This window comes from Aedes albopictus, chromosome 1 (assembly GCF_035046485.1).
Source record: "Aedes albopictus strain Foshan chromosome 1, AalbF5, whole genome shotgun sequence".
NCBI lineage: Eukaryota > Metazoa > Arthropoda > Insecta > Diptera > Culicidae > Aedes > Aedes albopictus.
This window is the reverse complement of record NC_085136.1, coordinates 153,317,012-153,342,769: the sequence shown is the minus strand read 5'-3', so window position 1 is coordinate 153,342,769 and position 25,758 is coordinate 153,317,012. Positions and strand designations below refer to the sequence as shown.

The 25,758-nt window shown below is 36.9% G+C and overlaps 1 protein-coding gene across 4 annotated transcripts in view; it reads right to left on the bottom strand.

The window, feature by feature from the left end:
* Positions 1 to 25,758, bottom strand: part of LOC115260964 (pupal cuticle protein 27) — a 59,543-nt gene that overhangs the window by 21,569 nt on the left and 12,216 nt on the right. For 2 of the 4 annotated variants that reach the window (XM_062845604.1, XM_062845605.1), the window contains exon 2: positions 15,327 to 15,521. In XM_062845604.1, coding sequence (XP_062701588.1) covers positions 15,327 to 15,338 — 12 coding nt within the window. In that variant the 5' untranslated portion in view covers positions 15,339 to 15,521. Of the gene's footprint in view, positions 1 to 15,326; positions 15,522 to 15,666; positions 15,821 to 15,876; positions 16,064 to 25,758 lie in introns of those variants that run through there. The other 2 variants (XM_062845606.1, XM_029862331.2) reach the window with 2 other exon arrangements.

The window sequence follows — 25,758 nt, the reverse complement described above, 5'->3', positions numbered from 1 at the left end:
AAACTCAAAAACTGTTCTACTTAAAAATATTTGAACCACGGTTTCGAAATCAGCGCTAAATTGTGCTTCAAAAATTTGTGTCGTTGTCAGAAGCTCACGACTTTCATTTTCTTTTGTAAACTAGTGTAATCAGGAGAGTGGGGATAAACACAAGTGATGCGATTTCAGAAGTTAGTTCAGTAGCTTGATTTCGTTGATGATATTGATATTATAGCAGCTCGCAAATTAAAGACGATGGCGGACTAAAAATCAGGTACATAGGAAGCTTATGGTACAATTAGTATAAAGAGGAGTGCAGAGAGGTTTTGGTGGAGAAAAACGCAGCACGGACAGTCATGCCACAGCAAAGAACCCGGCTATCTATTACACAGAATTTTATCCTGTTCTGTAACTTAGTTGGTTAAAGCACCAATCTAATGAAAACGGAATTTTCAGTTCAAATCCCACTAGAACTTTTTTTTTTTCTTATATTCGACTCCCGCAATGTATCGCCATTCTTTGTCTTTTCATTATAAATTTCACAGTTCAAACATACCAGCAAATCTAATATATGCCTCTTCACTGAAAATAAATTTTGTTTCATTGTACGAAATCGGTCGTCATGTTTACAAATGCCATTCGTTGTTTTCTGCAACGAAAAGCTTCATAATATGCATGAGTTCGTTTCGTATAAAATCGCTCCGACAAGGTTTTCTGTCTCTTTTTTGTCGGAATAACATAAAACATGCTTTAAAAAATACCACACGTTCATCCACGGTGTGTTGCGTAGAACAACTTTATAATAAAAAAATAAGTAAGTCTGAAATTTTGCCCAGTGATACTTTGGGCCATTCCCTTCAATTTGCTGGGTCGGTTGAAAACATCCATCGGGGGGTCTAGAACAAAAATTTTTTTTGAAGGTTTTTCATGCAAAAACAGTTAAAAGCGCATATTGTAAATTATTGCATCTCCTACAAATATTCACAACTTTTTTGTCTTTGAGGATAGAACCATAAAATTTTCAGGCGTATCGAAGTAGTATGCGTAGATGACTGTGTGAAAATTTCATTAAAATATGTTGAATGGTTTTCAAATAATAGCAAAACTATCAAACGCATTCTAAAATACTAAACTTAGTAGCAAAAGTCCAACAAAATATCTATATTTTTTATATAAAAATACATGAAACATTTTTAATTCTAAGGACCTTGAGTCATTATGATGGCGGTATGTACTGTGAAAACTTGTTTTTCAAATAATGAACAATTACATAGTCAAATACATGAAAGGAAAACACATTGCCATTATGTAGCTTTTGACTAAAGTATTAATTTTTTATCTCAAGAACGCGGTTTTGCGTATACATGTTAATTTTTTTTTAAATGATTCCATTCCATTTTTTTTTAAATGATTAAGGTCTTATCTAAGTATCAGATTGCAAGCGAAAGGCTTTAGGAGAGCGTGGCGCAATAATTTGGATTACAAAAAAAATGTTAGTTATTTTTTCGAAAGATATAGATTTATGTTGAAAATATTCTACTAGTAAACGACGCCCTAACAATGATCAATCACTCTTCCTCATGCTTGGAGGAAACCACCGAAAATATTTTTGAGACATCATATGCAAATCGATAAGACTATTTAAACCATTGTTATCAAATTGTTTTTTCTTGGCTTTATGCTGAACAGCCTAATTTTCATGCCTAATATAGAAACATGTCAATAAGTACTCCGTTCTCTTAACTCTTCTTTCAGAACTTATTATCAGTTATTTGTTAATAAATGGTGGTATAACTAATAAGCATCATATTGCTATTAAATTTAAAGACAAACCTAAGTTTAGGTCCAACAGCTATGTCAAATATCATGGAATAATCCGGAAACTATGTTTAGTACCGTAAAATTGCCCTTGATCGAATATTGCCCAACTGAATTCTGTTTTGATTTCAGTTCTCGTTATTGTGTCCTGTCTTGGTTTAATGTGGACTCATACCCACAACTTTAATGTTATTATGAGGTCTTTAACAGAGTTAACTTGTTTTTATTCATTGACTAAGGTGAAATACTGTTTAATTTTGAGCTTATAAACATTAATTCCAAAATAATTTAGTTTCTATACTTTTTTTTCGAAACAGAGATGTTTCCCAATTCTCGAGTGCTTTTCTTGGCTTACCAAATAACATTCAAATATTTTTTTTAGGGAAGGCCGACATGCTCAGCAATCATGATAATTGTGTTTATTATAGGATTCGTAATAGAGGCACACTTGAACTTGTGAACATGTATACGCAAAACCACGTTCTTGAAATAAATAATTAATACTTTAGTGAAAAGCTACATAATGACAGTGTGTGTTTTCCTTTCATATATTTGACTATGTATCTGTTCATCATTTGAAAAACAAGTTTTCACAGTACCGTCATCATAATGACTCAAGGTGTTTAGAATAAAATATTTTTCATGTATTATTGTATAAAAAATATAGATATTTTGTTGATCGTTTGCTACTAAGCTTAGTATTTTAGAATGCGTTTGATAGTTTGCTATTACTTGAAAACCATTCAACATATTTTAATGAAATTTTCACACAGTCATCTACGCATACTACTTCAATATGCCTGAAAATTTTATGGTTCTATCCTCAAAGACAAAAAAGTTGTGACTATTTGTAGGAGATGCAATAATTTACAATATGCGCTTTTAACTGTTTTTGCATGAAAAACCTTCAAAATAATTTTTTGTTCTAGACCCCCCGATGTATGTTTTCCATCGACCCAGCAAATTGAAGGGAATGGCCCAAAGTATCACTGGGCAAAATTTCAGACTTACTTATTTTTTTGTTTTAAAGTTGCTCTATAAACACACCGTGCATCCACTCAGATATCACAGGCTTCGAATCACGTATCTTCTGATTTATACCTACCAGTGCTAGCCACCCATCTGTGGACGCTTGTTGAAGCCGTTTGGTTCTGTTTATGAATAATTTTTACTTTTCAACCGAGAGCATATTTCCTTTCCTCTTCTCGCACACGCACCGTCATATGCTCATTAAAACATGTTGCTTTGTTTTCTCTGCGATCCAATCAATCGTCAGTGATGACTGCAAAGCTTTGTTGCATTCTACGAAGCGAAATTTTCTTTTTACGTATTTGTTTATTTTGTTTCATTCTACAAAGCGGGAGCTAAAATCTACGAATGAGCAAGTTTAGCGCCTGTCTTAAGTGTCTTAAGTGTAACATAGACAAGTGTAGACCGGCTTCTTTCGGGAGGAAAAGCCTTTTGAGAACAGCAGTGGCGTTACAGATGCGAATCAAGTTTCATGCCTCATTCTTATCTTTATAAAGATATTAGGCTAAATAAATTAAAATGAATTGAATGAATCTTAAAGAAACTGAATAGAAAAATATTAAAACAAGAATGCAGTTACTACACAGTAAAACCGCTCAGCACTAAAATGTGTAAGCCCTACTGATAAGTGCATAATTTTCAGACCACACAAAAATGTGTTACAGTTACACATTCTCAAAAACAGCTCGTACACTCGTCTAGATGCGAAATGTCGATATTTTTTTTGTTTTCCAAGGTCACTAGTAAACCTAGCTAGATTGCTGTACAAATTTTTTTGCGAATTTAACGATTTTGCGGACACAGGAGCTGATTTTGTGAATGTGCAAGGGTTACACATTTTTGGTGTAGTCTGGAAATTATGCACTTTAGTGCTGAGCGGCGTTAGCGTGTAATACTGTTCATATTGTGCTGTTAGGTGGAATTTCATAATCCTGTTCCACTATGTAATCAATTAATCTTGGCAATCTAAAAAAGCTGTTCCAGCTAAACTTAGAAGATCAAAAGCCAATGTTCTTGGTGGTGTTTCAGGTTAATTTTATTCAGGCTTTTTTTATAATTACGACGGATAGGTACTATAGATTCATAACCCATCACTTTAACATAGCTTGTTCAATACCAGCTTCCATGGTGGATATAAAAATGGTGTGCTGCGCTGACGAAACAGTACGCAGTTCATACATTGTTCCCTAGATATAAAATATCGTACTGAATGAAGTTATCAGTTTTTTGTACTCCCCTTTTGAAAATTCATGCCGTAAATTTCATTTTGTTAATTAAAATACTCACACTTTATCGCCTGGGAGCAATAAATCGACAAACATGAACAAGAGTATTCCGCCAGGATGCTGCTTCCCCCACTCCAATAAATTAAATTTAATTTTCCAATTCAAGCCGCGATTTCGTTCAACCGCGTGGAAAGCACGTAAATTAAAGCAAGGTGAAAATCACGCGCTGCAAGCAACAGTCTCACCCACTTTTCCTTGATTAAAAGCGTTCCCACTCCGGCCGCTGACCACCTTACCCCACCGCGCCGAGGGTAAACCTTGCCCTGCCCTGTCGCTTATTAGAGAAAGTCAACATTGCGCGAGGTCACAGACAAAGGCCACAATTATGCTCGTAAAAATATTATTTTCAGCTTTGAATTTCATCATCATTGTCTGACTGCCGGATGCTAGAACCGGCGAAACGGACGGAGTCGAGATAATCCACCTTCTGGTAAGTGTGGCTTGCTCTTTAACTACAATTCTTTTCACAGGATTTTACTATTGGATTCATTGGATGGACATTTTGTTCACAAGAGTTTATCCTAAAAGGGTTTAAAATCAAGTTCCAGGAAATTTGCACGGCAAACCACCTCCTAACGATGAGAGCAAAACTGTGTAAACACCCAATGTCATGGTATTCCATCAAAAATCTTACCAAAATTGAAATTAAAGCCTTTCAGAGCAATTGTTTCAAACGACAAAGATGAAAAACTCAAGAAAGACGACAGAACCATTGCTGCTTGACAGGCTCTCCAGGACTAGCGTTTCTCCTAAACGGTCCTGAACCCAGCAGATTGCTGGCGTCAAACTATGTATCGTCACTACGCTGCTGCAAACTTCGCGGTCGGTGCAACGAGAAGCGAGAGGGGCACTTGAAAGTCGACATTGCATTGTTTCTTCGGAACAAGAGGAATGGTTGATGTTATTGTCATCCAGTTGGAGCGAGAAATGGCTGGGATTAAAGAGCTCCAGTTGGCAGAAAAATTGTTTAACTGTATTAATTAATAAGTTGTCACAGAAAATAATTTTAACACGCCAGAGGATTGAAATAGGAGTTATTTTAATGAGCTCCAGAACATAGCATTAAAACTTGCTCAAATCGTAGATGGAGTTACATAGATGAGTCCATTGCCATTGCAGATTTCTATCTACATTAAACATATCAGGTAGATGTACTTTGTGTAGTTTTTTATCAAATACCTGATAAAACCTCATTTTCACCAATTTTATTTTTCGGGGGACCTCTAACATAACGCCGACCATATCTATACAAAGTTTGCCAAGTGACCGACTTGCATAATAAACTCCTTCATAACTCTCTCAATTGCGCACTCAAAATACCACCCACGTACCCACCAACCTCAATTGCATTGCACAATCCTACCCACCACAATTCGAAGGCCCGAAAGCATTGGCCCTCGTCTCAGAAACAAAAGCAAAAATCACCATAATATTTTCTCATTATTTTGCGCTTTTCTTCGCACTCTTGGCAGCCAGCATTTCACCGCAGCAATAGAAGAACCACTACTCAGTTCAGCTTCCGGTCTTCTTTTGACGTTTTTCTTGTGCTCAAGTAAACTTTTCCTCTTCACACAGCAGCGAGCACACCCAGAGGACCTCTTCGTCGTCGTGTGTTGGATTTGTGATGAGCCACACACAGAAGGAAAAGTCATGAGATACACAGTATAAACTCAAGCGAGCGTAATTTTTAACGACGCTTGGTGGCTCTACAGTGCATTGTGATCCAGTCCTTCCTGGATACTAGAGTGGCCCAAATAAGAGTAAATCTGGAATTTGAATCTTTTCCGTCTGATAACCTCAGATAACCATGGAAAGAAGCAGAAATAAGAGCAATAACAACCTGAAAATTCACACAGGAGTTCCTCGGTATGCTGCCTTCAAGAATAACTGCAGAAGTTCTTTCGGGAATTCATTCAATAAATAGATGCACAGAAGTTTCTCCAAAAGTTTCTAATTGATTTTAATGGTAGCTCCTTCGTAAATTTCTCCTAGAGCTCCTCTGAAAACATAAGTTAAAACGAAAGTCGTGAACTTTTGACAACGACAAACATTTTTGAAGCACAATTTAGTGCTGATTTCGAAACCGACCTTCAAAAAATTTTAAGTAGAACAGTTTTTGAGTTTTAGCTCAATATTGAGTTTTGCAACTTTTCAAAATATGTAATTTACTAAAATTCAAATATATTGTGTTTTGTTTAACCAATTTTAAATCTTTTTCCATAAATTAAAAGCTGAATACAATACAATTCGGTCATCTGAATTCAGGTTTTGCGTCCACGGTGTGCCAAAAACCGTTATTATCAAATAAAAATGTCCACCAATTTGGCACCCGTCATTCGAAAGATATACTATCCTAGTATCTTCTCTGAAAATTTGAAAATCTTTCATCGAGGGAAATTGAAGATTTTGTCATTTGAGCATATTGCGGTATTTCTATAGAATTTTCATTTATGAGTAAATATGCACATATCGTGGTTCTACGGCCATTTATAATGTCAACCCAAATAAACATTAGTTTTTCAAATACTAACCAACGTGTATGATGTTTAGGCAAAGTTTCTGCAAATTTGACAACATTTTGTTAAATTCCTTCCTTTGAAATTCCTCTCAAGTTACAGTTATTTGAATAATTTACTCTATTTCCCTAAATTTTACTTATAATCGCTATAAGACAATTATTTCCATGCGACTATCAAACCCGTATATGTCATCAGAACAAAAATGTTAACCTTTCCAGAAATTAGTATTTAATATGCATGATTTTTGATCTAATTTGCGATAAATTGGAACCATTCTATTGATGGGTTTGATAATCACAATGGTTTGGGAGCTTAAGATGTCTGTAAAATAAATTTAAAAAGTATATCTTTCGAGTATATTCTTACGAGTTGAATCTGAGCTATTTAACGACTGAAATTTCATCAATGATAAGAAATCCTTGCGTACGTTTATATACGTACGATTTTATGTATAAATAAGTGATTTTTATAAAGTCTAATAGATTTATTATGTGTTATTAAATTGTACTTGAAATGCTATGTAAATGCACGGTTTCTAATGCTCGGAAGTTTAAAAGAAGTATTATATTCCGTTTTCTAAACAAAAAGATAACTTTGAATTACATACGACAAGAAGCACAATAACTAATCATTTTGAAGTATAGGAAAATTAATATAAACTAGATGTACCCGGCAAACTTTGTCTTGCCTACTGCGTTTTTTTGGCGTTTCAAGTACCTAGCCAAGCGCCCAAGTCCCCGTTCAAAATGCATGAAAACCCGATTTTCAAAAACTCTCAATTTTCCCATGTTTTATGCCTCATAAACCTTCCTTGGGAGAAAACTAACGGAACAAAACAAAGACGACCCAAATCGGGCCCTCCGTTCGGAAGTTATGCGCGGTCCCACGTATGCCACTACATTTTTATATATATAGATTGTTCATGCAATTTTCAACCTTAATGTCAAACACAGGATTTTATGTATTGTTCCATATGTATTAGTCTGGGACGCGGTTATATGGGAAAAAATGGGAAAACTCTCGTTCCTGTATACTTTTTGAATGCCATTTTGCCCTCATATTAACTGTGCAAAATTTCAGCTCAATCAAAGAAACTATATTTTGATTCCCTCCTTTTTTAAATGTTCATACTGTTTAGTATGAGAATTTACTTCTTCAAAGAAAAATCGCTAGGGGTTTCCATTTGATCCCTAAAAATGAATGATGAGATCTCTGAAAAAAACTACACGAGAATTCCGACCTCCGAAGACCGCAAAGCGATGTAATGTTCGTTAAAAAAATATAAAGCCTTACCCGATCAATAAAATGACGATATATTATTATTTATTGTTAATCTTTGCCATTCTATTCGGTTTTCTTTCGGTTATCTTTTTTCACATGCCTTAGATCGATTTGCGGTGTTCGGAGGGTTGGTTCCTTGTCAAATTTTCTACAGAAATCATTCACCAATCTAATTTTTAGGGATTAAGGGGCAACCTGTGGCGATTTTTCTTTGAAAAGGTGATTTTTCCCATAGTAAATTGTATGGAAACTTAAAACGGCTGGCGCTAAAATATAGTTTCTCCGATCGTGCTGAAATTTTGCACTGTTGATATGGGGCCAAAATGGCACTCAAAAAGTGTGCAGGAGCGAATTGTCTATTGCTACCCATGCTAATATATATTGTTGTTGTTACAATTTCAAACACTTCATGACAGCTGTTTAAGGGTGTGAATATGAGATTATCACTTAATTTTTGATAAATTGGCGTAGATACCCAATACTGTAAGCTGTAACTCCAATTATCTGATGGAATATTTTTTTTATTTTCAAAAAAAAAATCGGTTATCTATGTTAGAGACACATTTTTACTCTTTTATAATAGACTAGAAAATATTTTAAAGATGTGGTAGATTTTCTTGCCAATACTTTTTCAAATTATTTTATAAATGTCTTAAACTCTTAAGCCAGCGTGACTATCAAACCCATCAATATAAAGTTTTCAAATTTATCGCATATATGCCCAACAATCACTAATATTCAATACAAATTGCTAAAAAAATGTTTTGATGACGTATACGGGTTTGAAACTTGTATTATAGGTAACATATTAGGGAAATATGTTGGGATATCAGAGTAAGCTGTTCAAATAACTGTAACTTGTGATTCCTCTAACAAAATGTTGTCAAATTTGCAGAAACTTTGCTTGGATATCATACAGGTTGATAAGTATTTGAAAAACTAATGTACATATATTTGTAGAAATCATAAATGGCCGTAGAACCACGATATGTACATATTTACTCATACATGAAAATTCTATAGAAATACCGCAATATGCTCAAATGACAAAAACTTCAATTTCTCTCGATGAAAGATTTTCAAATTTTCAGAGAAGATACTAGGATAGTATATCTTTCGAATGACGGGTGCCAAATTGGTGGACATTTTTATTTGATAATAACGGTTTTTGGCACACCGTGGCGTCAGATTGATGAAAATTCAAGATATTGGCGAGTTTTAGGCACGATCTTCTTAAATTTTATCAAAATTTCCAAATTTTTTTGAAGAAATGTATCATCAGTAACACATTCCGTTTAGAATTGATTCGCCAATTCCATTGGAAAATTCTTTAAAAAATCCATGGAAATTGTTCCTATAGTTTCTTCAATAATGCCTTGATTCGGTTATTCTTTTATAAACTCCTTTGAAAATCCATTGGGAATTCCATCGACAATTTCAGTGTGGATTTATTTTTTCAACAATTTCACGTTGAATAACGCCCAAAGTTTAGGCAGTTTGACCAACAGGCAGTTTGACGGCTCCAAATGTACCATCGAATTTCACTGAAAAATTACACAGGAGTTCCTCGGCGAAGTTCTTCCAAAAATACGTTTGGAATTTCCTTTTGTAGTTTCTTTGATTAAACAATTCCTTCATAAAGTTATTTCGGAAAAAATCCTTCCGCATTTTCTGTTAACTTGAAAATTCTTTCGGCATTTACTATGGAAATTCCACTGATCAATGGAAATTACTTCTCAAATATCCTTGGGTATTCTATCGGCTATTCTGATGAAAATTTCATTAAAAACTGTTTCGTAATCTGAAAAAACAAAAACCTTTTGAAATTCCTTCCATAATTATTTCGAGAATTTCACAGACAATTATTTCGACAACTTATTTGGGTATTTCTTCGCCAACTGCTTTGAAAATTGTTAAATAAATTCATTTGGTGTTATCCTTGAAAATAACTACCAGCCATTCATTTGGAAACTTCTTTCGAAATTCATTCATCAATGGAAATTGCTTCTCTTATTCCCAAGTCCACCAATTTCTTCAGCAATTCCTTTGAGAATTGATTAAATTATTCGTTTGTGAATTCTTTGGAAATTTCTTCGGCAATTTCCGCTTGTACTTTTTTTCAAAATTCTTTTAAGACTTCCTCAGAGTTGCCTGTCAGGAAATACTTCAGAAGTTGCTCCAGAGTTTTCCTGAAAATTCCTGAGAAGGACTTTTTCCTGGGATTCTTTCTAAAGCACCTCCGATAGTTCCTTTCGGACTTCCTCCGAGAATTCCTTCTTGGTTTCATCCACACTTTATTTCACAAGTTTCTTGGGGATTTCTTTCGGGTGTTTTTTTTTCTATAGTCCTCAAATAGGCCGGAAATCACTTTCAGAGACACTTTGGGAGTTTCAGAAATTGATCAGTATATTCTATCATAACATTCACTGGGAATTTCTTCAGAAGTTTCTACAGTAATGCCTTCAAGAGTTTCTAATGAAATTTACTCTATGAACGATCTGAAACTATGTCACGCTTTGAAGGGAGAGGGAGCTTCACCAAATAATAATTTGAAAATTTAAGCGGGGAGGGGGGTTTGGTTAAAATGGACATTTATTGCGTGACGTAATTTATGGACGCTCTTCTTCTAGAATTTCTCTGGATAATATTTCAAGAATTCTTCCAGTAGTTCTTTTGAGAGCTATTTCATGAACTCCTGCAAGAACTTTATTTATAAGGCTCTCTAGCAATATCTTCAAGACTTTCAACAAGAACTTCTCCCAAATTTCTCAGAATTTCTTCGGAATTCCATTCTATAATTTTTTCATGAGCTTTATTTAAGTATTTTTGAACGAGTTTTCCAAAATTCTCCCCAGAAGATTCTCCGCAAATTCTTTAATGAGTTCCTCCAGGAATTCCCTCAGGGATTCGTTTGAAAATTCCCTCACAGCTTTTTTCAAAATTCTTGCAGAAGCGTCTCATAGGGATCATTTAGAAAATACTTCAGTCTAAATACTTTTTGGATTACTAAGGAAAATTTGAGATTCGCTAATAGTAACATTCAAAGCTATTTGAAAGAGTCCTAAAGTTATTATAAGATATACCTTCGGAAGTATATTCAGATTTTACCTCTGGGGACCTATACTATTTTGTCACCTTCGTTCTCTTCAATGTGGGGTGTTTCTGATGTTTAACTCAAAGTTGGTCTTAAAACTCATTTAACTAGACTAAATTATACGGCGATGTTCCAAAATCCCTCATGATGAAGGAAACAAAACTGCCAAACATACCCAAAGCAGGAATCCCTTCAAGAAATTATAATAAATTGTCTCAGGACTTTCAAAGTTATTCTTCAGTAATCTGTATTCTACGTTGTTTGTTACAAAGCAAGTGTCCATGAGAAAATGTGGGCTTCTTAGCCGTTCGGTTCGCGGTGTCAGCCGTTCAGACGTATTGTAAGCCGCGGGGCATGGAACCCCATTCCCACTCCAGTTGGTGAAAAACTCTTCATTGGTCCACTGATTGTCGCAGAACGTCCGTTGTCCGTTGTCTGCAGAGCGTTCATTAAAATTCGAATTTCGGTAATTAATGATACCATTATTGATTATTTCGCATTTTAGGATAATAATGATTCTGAGTTATTGAAAATATATTCGAAATTACAAAAGTAAAATAAAAGTTTCCTGTTACCAAGTAAAATTCCTCCTTTTTCTCAATTACTTTTGACAATGTTCCGCGGGAAAAAGTGACAGTTCCGTTTGAATTGCGTGGAAGACGTTAGGGACTGTTCATAAACCACGTAGGCCAAATTTTGTCCATCTCAGACGGGGGGGGGGGGGGGGGGGGGGACCTTCGTAGACTTTCATCCATACGAAAATTTAAAAATGCGTATGAAGCGTAGACTTTGTCCAGATGCACTCTGCACTCTGCACGCCTGAAATTTCCTAAAATGCCCCCAATAATGCCTCTAAAACATGCTCCGAAAATCGATGTCCCCGACTTGACTTCCCTGTATCCCTGTAACCCCTTTGGATCCCCTGATCTAAGATCTAAGATCTCCCAAAACTCCCCTGGGGCCCCCTGAATTGTCCCAGAAGTCCCTTGAATCGCCCCTGAAAGCTCCTAGAACTCCCCTAGAAGGCTCCTGAGAGCTCAAGGTACCTCAAGGTGTACAAGTACAATGCATACAGAAGTTTCTTCCGGGAGCTCAGGAACAATGTTTTTTAAAGAATATTCGTTCTCAGACTGATCAAGAAAAGGTTAATCCAGGAAGACTCCTAGCCGAAAGTCATGGATGAAGTGCAGGTGGATTGAAGAATTTTCGAGAAGCTCCTACAAGACATTTCGGAAGTGGTACTGGAGAAACTCCTGTTGGAATCAGTGAAACAAAAACTTCGGTTCGCAGAGTAATTCCTGTAAGAACTTCTAGAAATACTCATTAATGAACTGGAGCAGTTCCGGAAAACAAAATCTTTCAGAAAAATTTTGAAAGGATTTTCCTCAAGAAGTCTTAAACGAATTTTCGAAAAAAAAAATCACGGAAGAATTCTTGAAAAGATCCTTCAAGAATTCTTCCGTGAAAACAAATTCCTTAGCAAATTTTGAAGAAAACTACGACAGATTTTTTATGCAAATTTTGAAAACAGAAGTTTCCAGATGAAATTATCGGAGAAATTTCCTGTAGATGTCCCGAAGGATCTTCCGGAAGTAACCTTCTGGGAACTTCCAGAAGAATTTTGTGAGGATCTTGTGCAAGAAATCCCGGAAAAGTTTCGAAAAAAATTGCGGAAGAATTTGCTGGAAAACCGGAAGAACTCGTGTAGACATTTCTATGAAAGTTTCCAAATGACATTCTGGAAAAAAAACTAGGATCTTCTAGGAGAACTGCTGGAAGAAAATTTCCTAGAGGTACATGCAGACGATTTTCCAGAACAAATCTCAAAAAACACCCGAAAGAACAACTGAAAAAAAAGTCTCTGGAAGATATCACAAATGAACTTCCACACAAGTTTCCTTTTGAAGACGTTCTAGATGAATCCCCGCAGGAAACAAATTTCGGCAAAATGTCCTCTGGAATCTCTTGGAAATTCCCAATAAAACTCCCTATAAGTATTACCGGAGGAAAACAGAGGAGAAATTCTCAGTGAAGAAGAATACCCAATGAAACTTCTCTTAAAATTCTCAGTGGAACTCCTAGATGAATTTCTAACGGAATTCCTGAAAGAAGTTTCCAACGAAACTACTCAATTATTTAAGATGAAACATCAGATCTCCTACAGAACTCCTGGGTTATTTCACAATGGAATTCCGAATGCAGCTCCCAGTGAATTTCCTAAATGAATTTACAGTAATTCCCGAGGATACTCCCGGAATTCCCGGAGGAACTTTCAAAGGAATATCCGGAGGATATATTGTGAGGCAAGTACAAGGATACACTATGCTCAGGGAATCGAGAAAATTTTCCCGACCGGAACGGGAATCGAACCCGCCGTCTCCGGATTAATGATCCATAGCCTTAACCACTAGGCTAACTGGAATACAGTGAACTTTTAGATTCATCCCAGGATCAGTTCAACAAAGTTTTAAAAAACTCCAGAAATTTCTTATTTAAATTTCTAGAAACTTTTGCAAAGGAAATTCTTTCTAAGGCTTCATAAGTTCCAAGAAAATTATCGTACAAGAACTGAAATAACCCTCCTTTTCCATTAGGGTATTTTTTTACCCAAACCGTACACTACGTCAGCGAGCTGTTCTCAACGTGATGCAATAGGAAGGTTAAATCTGATACCATCAATTTTGAAAATTGGTTCCTGGAATTATGTATTTCTAAGAACCTGGAAAAAATCTTGAAAAAATCATGGATTTATTTTTGTAAACGAGTAGACATCCTGCCGTACGATTAGCGTCACCAAGCGTATAACCGTACCATGCTATGGAGTGAGGGTTCGATTTCCGCTCCGAGTGATGAAACTTTTCGCAGGAAATGTTTCTTTCTCGTATCCACTGGTGCTCGTAATGTGTGTCGCGTCCGTTGTCGAGTGTTAAGTTTCGTTCAGTCTGTACAGCCTCTGGCTGAAGATGGCGTCCGTGTCTTTTTTTTATATATACAAAGCACCCCAATTTACGTTGATGATTGTTATACTTGAATGAGAAGCAAATAAAATACAAAAATGTGCCAGCTATACTGCATAACAGAGAATTCTATGAAAACAAGACATAATTTAGTATGTGTAGTAATCTCCTCAATACTGGACTTCATACTTTTCATGGCTTATCATCGCTTTAACTCTGAAGGTATAACCGCAGAGTATAACCCTCCAATACCCAATCCCACCTCAAGCCAGAGTATAGTTTCTGCATATGTATTTTTGCCTTTTCTGGGCAATCAAAACTTTTCAATTTTCCTTCGATATTTAGAACTGCTTTACATTCTTGAAAATGATTTTTGATGCCTTCTGAAGTCTATTTGCATTTAAAATACATCCTGGAAGCAACGTTTTGATAACCTTTCAGATGTCATTGTTTCTTTTGTATAAAATCGTGACAATTAACATATTTCAAATTTTCCCTCAACCATTCTATCATCGTTAAGGGAAATTGAGTACACTCTCAAATTATTTATTGAAATTAAAAAAAAAATAAAATCAAAATACATATTGCAACAAAAACCACAAAATTTCAAAATGTTTCGTTTCAACAAACCCACGAAAAGCTTTAAAGAAAAATATAGAAGTGTAGGGATGTTCAAAAATTTAAATGTTAAAAATGAACAACCTAAATTCACCAAATTGCGAATAAAAATGAATCGTCGTCCTGAACGCGTTCAAATCGATATTAGATGACGAAAAATGATGATTACATGAAAATTTAAAACGAAATTGGGTAATAAAGGGTTAGAAACCATTAGTAAAATCGAAAGGACAAGGTTGACTGAAATGTATGCATGTATTGTTAGGGAGATTTTTAGAAATTACCCTTGAAGCCATCATGATGTTATCACTTATGGACAGTGTTTTGTCATAGATAATTATTATGACAATCATGAATCCAAAAAGATCCTCACTCACTGGTCACTTCGTGATCACACATACATTTTCATAACTTTAAAAAAAAGCTTGTTAAGTCCATAGAAATGAAACTATTAAGAGGTTTGCTTCGATTTTTCTCACAAATTTTTTGAGATCCTTATGGCAGATATTTTCTTGCACCAAATGAGCTAGAATGTTCAAATATTCACTTGTGTATCACTACAACATGACATCTAATTCATTTAAGCTTCCACACTGTTCACTCATTCTATATAAGTTTGAGCCACCCTACGGGACACCGAGCGTTCTTTTTCTCGAGGATTTTCTTCACAGGCACCACAAATCGTCGTAACATTCCATCCACTCACCACTTAGTATAACATTTCTCCACCACGAATGGTACTTACCAAAGTGTTCATTTTTCGATCTGCTGATTTAATTAAATCAAAGGAAAATAATCAACAAACGATTAGCAGCGGGCTTCCGCCGAGATGACTAATGATGAGTGCTTGATGAGATTCGAGTTTTCCTTCCTGCGCCTGTTCCGCGAAACGGCAATGACGAAGCTATTGAGGGCACTTTTCTCCGATGAGTTTTTCTTCCTGATGGATGGAACGTTAAACAGAATATCACTGGTTAGATCACACACTTGCCAACGCAGAACTTGCGGTTCGTCTGTCGAATGTCGTCGCGCGCGCGTTCGAAAAAGGAAAAACTTTGGACGAGATGTGTGTTCCTTCGCTCTACCTATAGGCAACAAGTGGATCCGGCTCGAGTTCGCCCGCCAGTGAACTGACTCGAATCCGAAGAACCCCAACAGTGGTGAATGGTGCGCGGTCGACAACGATAAAGGTTTGTTTACTAACAGCTCGCACGCAGAGAACGGACAGTTGCTTTTATACAGGGAACTAATACACAGGGACACCGACTAACTCTATGGTTTAGTTACTCTCTCACTCGATATGGTCTCTCCAATTCTTGTCGGCTGCGATGGAGCGCGGGCGACGAAGTGTGCCTCTCAGTGCGATCGCGCTGCAGTCTGGGCTGGCACAGATCGCTGGAAATTAAAATGCGCGCCAAAAAGCGATCAACAGGTGTTGGGACGAGTTGGTTCCTAAGTGGATTGGTGTGGTCCACCATAAACGCAGCAAGTCACTACCACTCACTGAGTGGATCGCTATGCTGCACAAGGAAACCATGATCAATGTTATAAGAGAAGTTCTATGGCATCTACAAGCAACGACGACGACGGTTCATAAAACTGGTTCACAAATTATTTTATTACTTTACTATTCATTGTCCTTAAAGGTTATGGACTTATGCCGTTGGCTAAAATTTAACCGAAATTAAAGTGGACATTTCCATTCCATAAATAGGATTGAATCGATCATTCTAAATCTTACATCAAACTGCAGGAAATTTATGAAATCATTGATCCATGCACAGCGGTTCCACAATTTGAACCTGCTACAAGATATAAACAAGTCTTGCAATTAGAACCATACATATCAGCTGGTTTTACATGCACGTAAAAGTAAAACTCGACAGAATTGCGTGTTTCTGTTCGAACGACTTACTTCCCTACTCGTAACGGAGGCCAGTAGTTTCTTCTAATGGCGTGTTACGGTACATACATGATCATTTCGCTCAACTGCCGGCGTATATACCAACGAATTCCTTAAAAGGATGTTTGAAGCGACACTCGACATTTTTGGAACCGGAGTTACCGGTCCTGAGTCTGGATTCAAATCGGATGCTTATGATGAATGTTATGCTTGTCAATCAGCGACATCAACGAATCCAAATCAGAACATTTGTATTTCACATGCGCAGCCAGTCTGAGATACCATACTGAAGGTGTCCGGGTACGACTCCCGGTACAGTATAGGAAAATCGCGGAATGAAAGTTTAAGCGCTGTTTGCAGTTCAGAAGGAATTTCTCTGTCTATCTTGATGCATGGGAAATTCCTTGCCTAAATCGTCCAAGAAACCGTTTTTCTTCGATCGCAGAACTCGATTTTTACAGCACTCGTCGTAATTATCTAACTCGGCAAGCCTTGTTGGATAAATGTACGACTCATGCTGTAAAAATCTTCATTCTGCACCTTATTGCGTAAACTACTATTCTGAAGCCCAAAACGGTGATCTTAAAATCCAATATGGCGGAACAAAATCCAAGATGGTGAACCAAAGTTAAAGATGGCAGCTGTTTGATGAGATTTAAGCCTCTAAAACTATATACTGTTTTAGAGGCTGAAATGCCATGAATTGGAATTTTCAGATCACCGTTTTTGGGCTTCAGACAACTTTCGCATACCGTCGTTAATCTATATTGAAAACTTTATATTATTTCAAAGAGGAGGTATTTTTACACGTGTTGGTACAGAATAAGATTTTTAACAATAATCGTTTTTTTTTAATTTGTGGCTTAACTTATATGATGAAACTACTTGTAAATAACTCTGAAAAAATATCTCCTTCGTAATATTTTACACTAGTGCCTTACCATAAACTTTCCTGTGAGTGGTCAGGTACAGATATTACCTGGTTGATGCAACGAAAAAAGCTGGCTGTCAGTTCACTTTTTATTTAAAAATCCAATATTTTCGGCCCTTTGTCTAAATATTAAGAATAAGAGTGAGATTGGGTCAAGCAAGAAATCGAGTGCACAGAACCAAAACTAAAAATTCAACTTGTTATCCAATCCCCATTTGACTTTAGAGTGATACCATGTTTACCAAATCTTCATAAAAGTGGTCTTTTTATTTTCAAAAATATGTCCGAGAATAGTCAAGCGAGTGTGTTCATACGTTTAGTGCCTAAAATTGTTTATAACAATAAACCCATGCGTGTGGACAGCTCCTCTAATCATCAGCTAAAGTTTAGTGCATTGCAATATTGTAAGCCCACGAAAATGACTGAAAAGCGTTCTTTTTCTCCACTTATTTTTGAAATTTTAAGGAAATATCGTGAAACTACAAGACGGTAGTAGGATCCTGGAAATACCGGGGCTATAAAACCGCTTACATAGCACAATGTCGGAAAGCGAACGAAAGCCGAATTGCAGCATACTAGATTTCTTATTGATTATTTAACTTCAATTTTATGAATTAAGAGTGCCATATAGGGATTAGCATTGGGCAAATCTGGCTGAGACATTAATTTTTGTGAATCGATTTGAATCGGATTAGCAGAATCGATTCACCGATTTATTCAAATGCTTTGAATCGATGTTTTCACATCATTTCTATATTATAAAATATTACAAAACTATAGAATGATTCGTTAGCTGCATGTAGTTCAAGTTCATGATACGTTTTATTTGTCTAAATAAATTCAATATCAAAATTTGAGATTTCACATCGAACATTCCACGACTCTGATGCAAAAATAGATATAACGTTAAGTCAGGGCCCATATAGCCGAGGCGGTAAACGCACGGGTATTCAGCATGACCATGCTGAGGGTGACGGGTTCGATTCCCGGTCGGTCCAGGATCTTTTCGTAAAGGAAATTTCCTTGACTTCCTTGGGCATAGAGTATCTTCGTGCCTGCCACACGATATACACATGCAAAATGGTCATTGGCAGAGGAAGCTCTCAGTTAAAAACTGTGGAAGTGCTCATTGAACACTAAGCTGAGAAGCAGGCTTTGTCCCAGTGAGGACGTTACGCCAAGAAGAGAGAGAGAGGAAGTTAAGTCATTGCATTCTGAAAAAAATATATATTTAATATTTTTGAATCGAAAGAAAAATCCTGAGATTCTGAGATTCCCCAGAACTCTGAAAAGTATTCCCACATAGTACTGAGATAAATTCCCGCAGACTACTGAGAGAAATTCCCTCAAAATCATAAAAGAGACTCCTCCAGAATTCTGAAAGAATTTCCTCAAGAATTTTGAGAGAGATTTCTTCAGAATGCTGAAAATGAATACACCAGAATCCTGACCGACATTGTCTAGAAAAGAAAGCAAGACTCTGCTGGTATCTTGGTAGGAATTCTCTCTGAATTCTTTTGAGGATTTTCCTAGACACCTGAGAGAGATTACTCCATGTCTATAAGACGGATTTTCTCAGAGTCTCGAGAGGAATTATCCCAGAATCCTGTGATAGATTATTTTAGAATCCTAAGAGAAGGTTTCGCAAGATGAGGAGTAATCCCAAAGAGGAATAATCCCAGAATCCTAAAAAGGATTTTCCGAGAATCCTAAGATGAATTCTCCCAGAATCCTGAGAGGAATTCTAAGAGCGGTTCTTCCACATTCATGAGATAAATTCATCTAAAATATACTGAGAGAGATTCTCCAAAAAAATATTTATTTTTGAAATTCTAAAGAAAATTAAAAGAAATGACCCATAATCCTGAAAAGAGTAGCTTAGAACCCTAAGAAGGATTACTTCAGAATCCTGAGAAAAGTTCTCTCAAAATACTGGGCGGGATTGCCAAAGAAACATGAAATATATTCTCACAGAATTCTGGGAGATATGATTCCCTACCCAGCAAACACACGATCGTATATGCCGTTGAATAGGATACAGAAGTGGAGGCGATATACGTACACTTTACACGCGGTTAAATGGAAGCATGTACGCATATGGCCTCCACTTTAGCATCCTATTCTACATCATATACAACTTCGTGTTCGCTGGGTAGAATCCTAAGAAGAATTCCTCCAGGATCCATTTAAGAATTCTCCTTGAAATTTCCTGAAATCCTGGGTGGAATCCTTTGGAATGCTGAGAATAAGTCTTCCAGAATCTCCCCAGAATTCTACGAGTTATTCCCCCAGAAACCTGAGAGAGATCATAAGAGGAGTTCTTCCAAATTCTTGAAAAAAATATATCTAGAAACACAAGAGGGATTTTTTAGAAAACCTGGTAAGGATTCTCCCTGGAAGGGATTACGAAAACTTCTGCAATACCCAGCATTCTGAGAAGGATTCTCTGGAATTGTGTGAGGCATTCCCACATAAAACAGAAAAATTACAGCAGATTCCTGAAAGACGTTCCCCCAGAATCTTTGAAAGGGCTCTCCTAAGCTCCTGAAAGGGATTGTCCCCGAACTCTAGAATACGTTAAATTATTACACCAGAATGTCAAGAGAATCTTCCCATAATCTTGTCAGGGATTTTCCCTGTTTACTAATCCTGAAAGGGATGCAACTGCTCCAGAATATAAAAAAAATTGAACTCTACTGGGATTCTCGTAGAATGCTGTGTAGGATTTCTACCGAACCCTAAAAATAATCACAAAATCTATGAGAGGGATACTCCAAAATCCAAATTTCTCTAGAGAATTCTGCCTAGAATCTCGTGAAAAAAAATGCCCCAACATCTTGAAAAATATTGCCTTAGAATCCCAAGGATTTTTTTTTTCAGAATCATCAGACAAATTTCCCGGAATCTTGAGAGAAATCGCCCCACCGTCCTGACGGGGATTACCCCGCAAACTTTTAGAGAATCTTGAGAAGAGTACCCGCAGAATACTTATTGATATTCCCCTAGAATTTTTAAAGCATCTTACGCTGAATCCTGAGATACCACTAGAATCCTGTGTGAGATTCCCACAGAATCCAGAATTCCCCCACAATTCTGACCGGATTTCGCCACAATTCTGAGAATTCTGAGTATGATTCTCCAAGAAGTCTGAGAGGAGTTCTTGAGAATGCTAAGAAAGATTTCCTTAGAATTATGAGTGGGATCCTAAGTGAGGGTCTTCCAGAACCCAGATCATCCAGAAATTTCTTACAATCCTGAAAAGGACTTAACCCTAGGTAAAGAATACCCCAAAATCCTGAAATGAATTTCCTTAGAAACCAGAGATTCTCTAGAATTCTGATAGGTATTTCCATATAATGCTGCTTAGAAAAAATCATTCAGAATTGCTAAGAGGACTGTTCCATAATTCTGAGGATTCCTCTAAAATTCTGAGAGAGATTCCCTCAAAATGTTGAAAATTATCACACTAAGATGCTGGAAAAGAGAGAAAAACTCTTCCAATAGGAATTCTAAGAGATTTCCTCAGATTCCCGAGATGGGTTCTCCTGTAAATCCTGTGATGGACTGCCTCAAAATCCTGACAGAAGTTTTTCCTTGGGATTCTCCCAGAATGCTTAGATGGATATCCCCAGAACTCCCTGGCAGATTCTTCCAGAATCCTGAGAGAGATTCTCCTAGAATCCTGAGAGAAATTCTCTCTTCTTGAAAGACATCCCATTAGAATCCTGAAAGAGATTACCCAAGAAACCTGAGAGGGATTATAAAAAGGGATCTTCCACATCGTTGAGAGAAATTGAGAAGGATTCTCAAAAAAAAAATATTCGGAATCCAGAGATTGACTGACCTAGAATCCTTAAAAGGATGTGCTGAAATCCCCAAAAAGGGACTCTCTGGACCATAAGAAGGATTCCTCCATAATCCTGAGAAATATTCACTTAGACTTCTGGGAGGGATTGCCCTGAGATATGCACAGGTATACCTTTTTTTAGTGGACCCTAGATTATATAGACCCTCGGTTTAATGTACTTCCATTTTATGTACATTTAACCTTGATTTTATGTTTATGTTTTAATGGTACCTAAAATTCTAAAGTGCATTCTGAGAAAAAAAATTTAATATGTTTGAATCGAAAGAAAAACCGAATGTAAAAAATCTATTCGGTCTATTACGTGGGCCTTCAACATCGATTCAAAAAATCGGTTAATCGGAACAAAAACATCGATGTTGCGAACATCAAGTCAAAATTGCCTAACGCTAATAGGGATTATTTATAAAATACATAATAGTTATTTATGTAACGGGTTGCAAAAAGTTGATTTTTTCAGCACGAGTCGTACATTTATCCAACGAGGCTTGCCGAGTTGGATAAATACGAAAAGTGCTGAAAAATCGGGTTTTGCAACGAGTAACATACAAAATTTTATGCAATGATTTTTTCATTATACAACCCATTTGGGTTGCATAATATTCATAATGCAACTCAAATGAGTTGCATTATGAACATTATGCAACTATTTTTCATTATGCAACTCATTTCGGTTGCATAATGAACCAGTTCGGAAAAGTTGAACATTATGATACCAAAATGAGTTTTATAAAATTGAAATTACGATACTGAATTGCATAATAGTTATTTATGTAACGGGTTGCAAAAAGTTGATTTTTTCAGCACGAGTCGTACATTTATCCAACGAGGCTTGCCGAGTTTTATAAAATTGAAATTACGATACTGAATTGCATAAAAATACTAAAGGAAGAAGGAGAGGTCCAGGGCTCATAGAAAACATTTAAAACAAAAATCCGCTTTAATGTTAGCGCGGGAGGGTCTAAAATTGTGAAATAATGTGTTACACAATATTTGAACTACCCTCTATCTTGAGTGATTTATTTTGGCAATATAGAGGCCAAAAACCATTTACATAAGAGTTTATAACGGAGGGTTTGGTTAAACATTTCTTATGCAGTATACTAAAATATGAATACGCCCGTTCGTCTAAGTTACCCTCTAAGGGGTGAGATAGGGTCATTCATATAATGTTTCTATCGTTACCACATAGAAGAGTATATACATACCGAATAAAAAGTTATTCCTACGCCAATCTTCGAGTATCTATTTTGGCCCATTTTCACACCCAATAACGGTATCAAAAATATTCCCTATCTATAGGAATTATTTTGGTGTCACAGGTTCATCCTGAAATACGATACCAGAGAGCAAGACCGTTACACAATGAGAATTTGTTTACCAGAGACCGCGGTTTGGTTGAGGTTTACATTTAGAATTTGAGAATCCGTGTTGAAATTTCATGTTTTTTCCGTGAGGACCGATCAACGACGCATCAGATGTTCATCGTTCACCCAGCGGCAGATTATCGAGTACAGCTTGCAGACCAATTATTTGAAAATTGATTTCAAGGCATGATTTTAAATTCCTGGAGAAATTTTCCGAAGAAATCCTTCTCTTCTTCGAAGAAACTTCTGGAAAAATATTCCGAGGATCTTCTGTAGCTTTTTTTCCCGAGGAACTCCTGGAAGAATTGTTGAGGAATTTACTAAGGTACTTTCGGGAGAACTGCCTGAGGAGCTCCAGATTCCGATTCCCGTTCCGGTCGGGAAAATTTTCTCGACTCCCTGGGCATATTGTATCATTGTACTTGCCTCACAATATACAAATTCATGCAATGGCAGGCAAAAAAAAGCCCTTCAATTAATAACTGTGGAAGTGCTCAAAGAACACTAAGTTGAAGCGAGGCAGGCCAAGTCCCATTGGGGACCAAAAAGTAGAAGAAGAAGAAGCCTGAAGAAGCTTGTGGAAAAATCTTTGAAAAATGCCATAAGAAATTGTAGTTCCTTGAGAAATTTTCTATAGAAATCCTTGAATTTTTCAGGAGAACTTCTGAAAAAAAATCTCGATGATCTACTGGAGGAAATCTCCGAGGAAATCTTGGAAGAATATTCCGATCAGCTTCTGGAATAACTTGCCGAGGAACTTCTAACAAAATTTTCCCAAGAAAACCTTGAGGACTCTACCGGGGAACGTCAAAATTGAGAAGGAAATCCCCAAAGAACTTCTGAAGAAATTTCTCGTGGAATTTCTGTAGGAATATTCTAAAGAACTTTTGCAGGAACGTGAGTCATTTCTTAAAGAACTGCCCGAAGAAACCCTAGTGCACTTTCACAAAACAAAGCATTAATGAACTTCCTGAGGAACCCCTGAATATTCCGATGTACTCTTGGAAGAATTTTGCGAGTTCAGGGGGTGGTCAAAATGTTTGGGATATGTAACTTTTTTATTAATTTCCAGAGAAGCTGCTGGAGAAATTTTACGGGATGATCAAGAAATGTGTGCGGATACTCTACTCATTGGAAAACTTGCTAACGAACTACGTGAGGAACTTTCTGAGCATTTTTTGGGGGAATTTTGCAAGACTTTGTTAAAGTTATTTCCCATGCCCCACCTGAGGATTTTTTTTTCGATGCACTTTTTGGAGATTCTAGAAGAAATTTATTAATTTCTCAAGATACTTGTCAATATCCAAGATAAATTTTATGAGAAGCTAAAAAAAATCCTGATGAGCTTCTGGATGAATTTCAAGAAAAACTTCTTGAAAAAAAATCGGATAAGAAGCTTCTTATTGAGTTTTCCAAGCAACTCTTGAAGGCATCTCCATGAGGGCCTGTCCATCAATTACTTAGGGCGTGGAGGTGGGTTTGTCTGACCAAAGTTTATGCTCCATGCGAATTTCGGAAGTTTCATATGGGCAAAAATCTACGAGGGAGAGGGAGAAAGGAGGCCCATATAGCCGAGGCGGTAAACGCACGGGTATTCAGCATGACCATGCTGAGGGTGACGGGTTCGATTCCCGGTCGGTCCAGGATCTTTTCGTAAAGGAAATTTCCTTGACTTCCTTGGGCATAGAGTATCTTCGTGCCTGCCACACGATTATACACATGCAAAATGGTCATTGGCAGAGGAAGCTCTCAGTTAATAACTGTGAAAGTGCTCATAGAACACTAAGCTGAGAAGCAGGCTTTGTCCCAGTGAGGACGTTACGCCAAGAAGAGGAGAGGAGGAGGGAGAAAGGAGGGAGGTCTGAGGTGACCAAAAATGAGTCTACGTAGTTTATGGACAGCACCAGAAATACTTCGGAGATTTTTTGTGGTGCTCCTAAAAAAATGACCCCTGGGGATTTTTCTACGGAACTGTTGAAGGAAATTCTCCTGAACATTCCAGCGAAACTATTATTTGGTTTGATTGGCTTTTATCGATAAAAGCCAATCAAACCAAATAATAGAAAAGGTCCACGGTGATTATCTTCAACCGATTCCAGCGAAAGTTTACGCTGAACTCACGGATATTCTATCGGAATTTTCCAAAGAACTCCTGATCTTTACCAAAGGTGTTTCACGATGAACCGTCTGAAAAAAAAATCCAACAAACTCCCGGAGAAATTTCCCAAGAAACTTCTTAAATAATCTTCCGAGTAACCCTTAGAGGAATTTCCTGAAAAACTCCGGAACAGTCGGAGTAATTTTCTGAAAACTCCTGAATGAGTTTAAGAGAAATTTCCTGATGAACTAAACTGGAAAAAATGCTCAAAAATATTAAAGAAGAATTTCGTGAGGAAATCTTGAAGGGATTTCTCGATGAACTTTTGGAATAACTTTCCGTAGAATTATTTGAAGTGTTTGCCGAAGGAATCGTAGAAAAAATTTCTGAGAAACCCCCGAGGGGATTTCTAATTCCTGGAGGAACATTTCGAGAAACTTGTGAGTGAATTCCTTGAAGAATTTCTAAGGGAGCTTCCTAAACAACTCTTGGGGACTTTCCATAGGACCTATTGAGAATCTTCTGGGAGAATTTTCCGAGGTACTCCTGGAGACTCAGAAATTCTTCGAGAAAAATTTCCAAGAGGTTTCTCGGAGAATTTCTGATGGAAATACCTGAGGAACTATTACAGTGCTTCCTGAGCAACTCATTGAGAATTTTTCCAAAGCATACTTAGGGCCCATATAGCCGAGGCGGTAAACGCACGGGTATTCAGCATGACCATGCTGAGGGTGACGGGTTCGAATCCCGGTCGGTCCAGGATCTTTTCGTAAAGGAAATTTCCTTGACTTCCTTGGGCATAGAGTATCTTCGTGCCTGCCACACGATATACACATGCAAAATGGTCATTGGCAGAGGAAGCTCTCAGTTAATAACTGTGGAAGTGCTCATAGAACACTAAGCTGAGAAGCAGGCTTTGTCCCATTGAGGACGTTACGCCAAGAAGAGAGAGAGACTTTAGAAAATCTGCCAAGAAACTCCGAGAACACAAAAGGAATTTTCAAATGAACTCC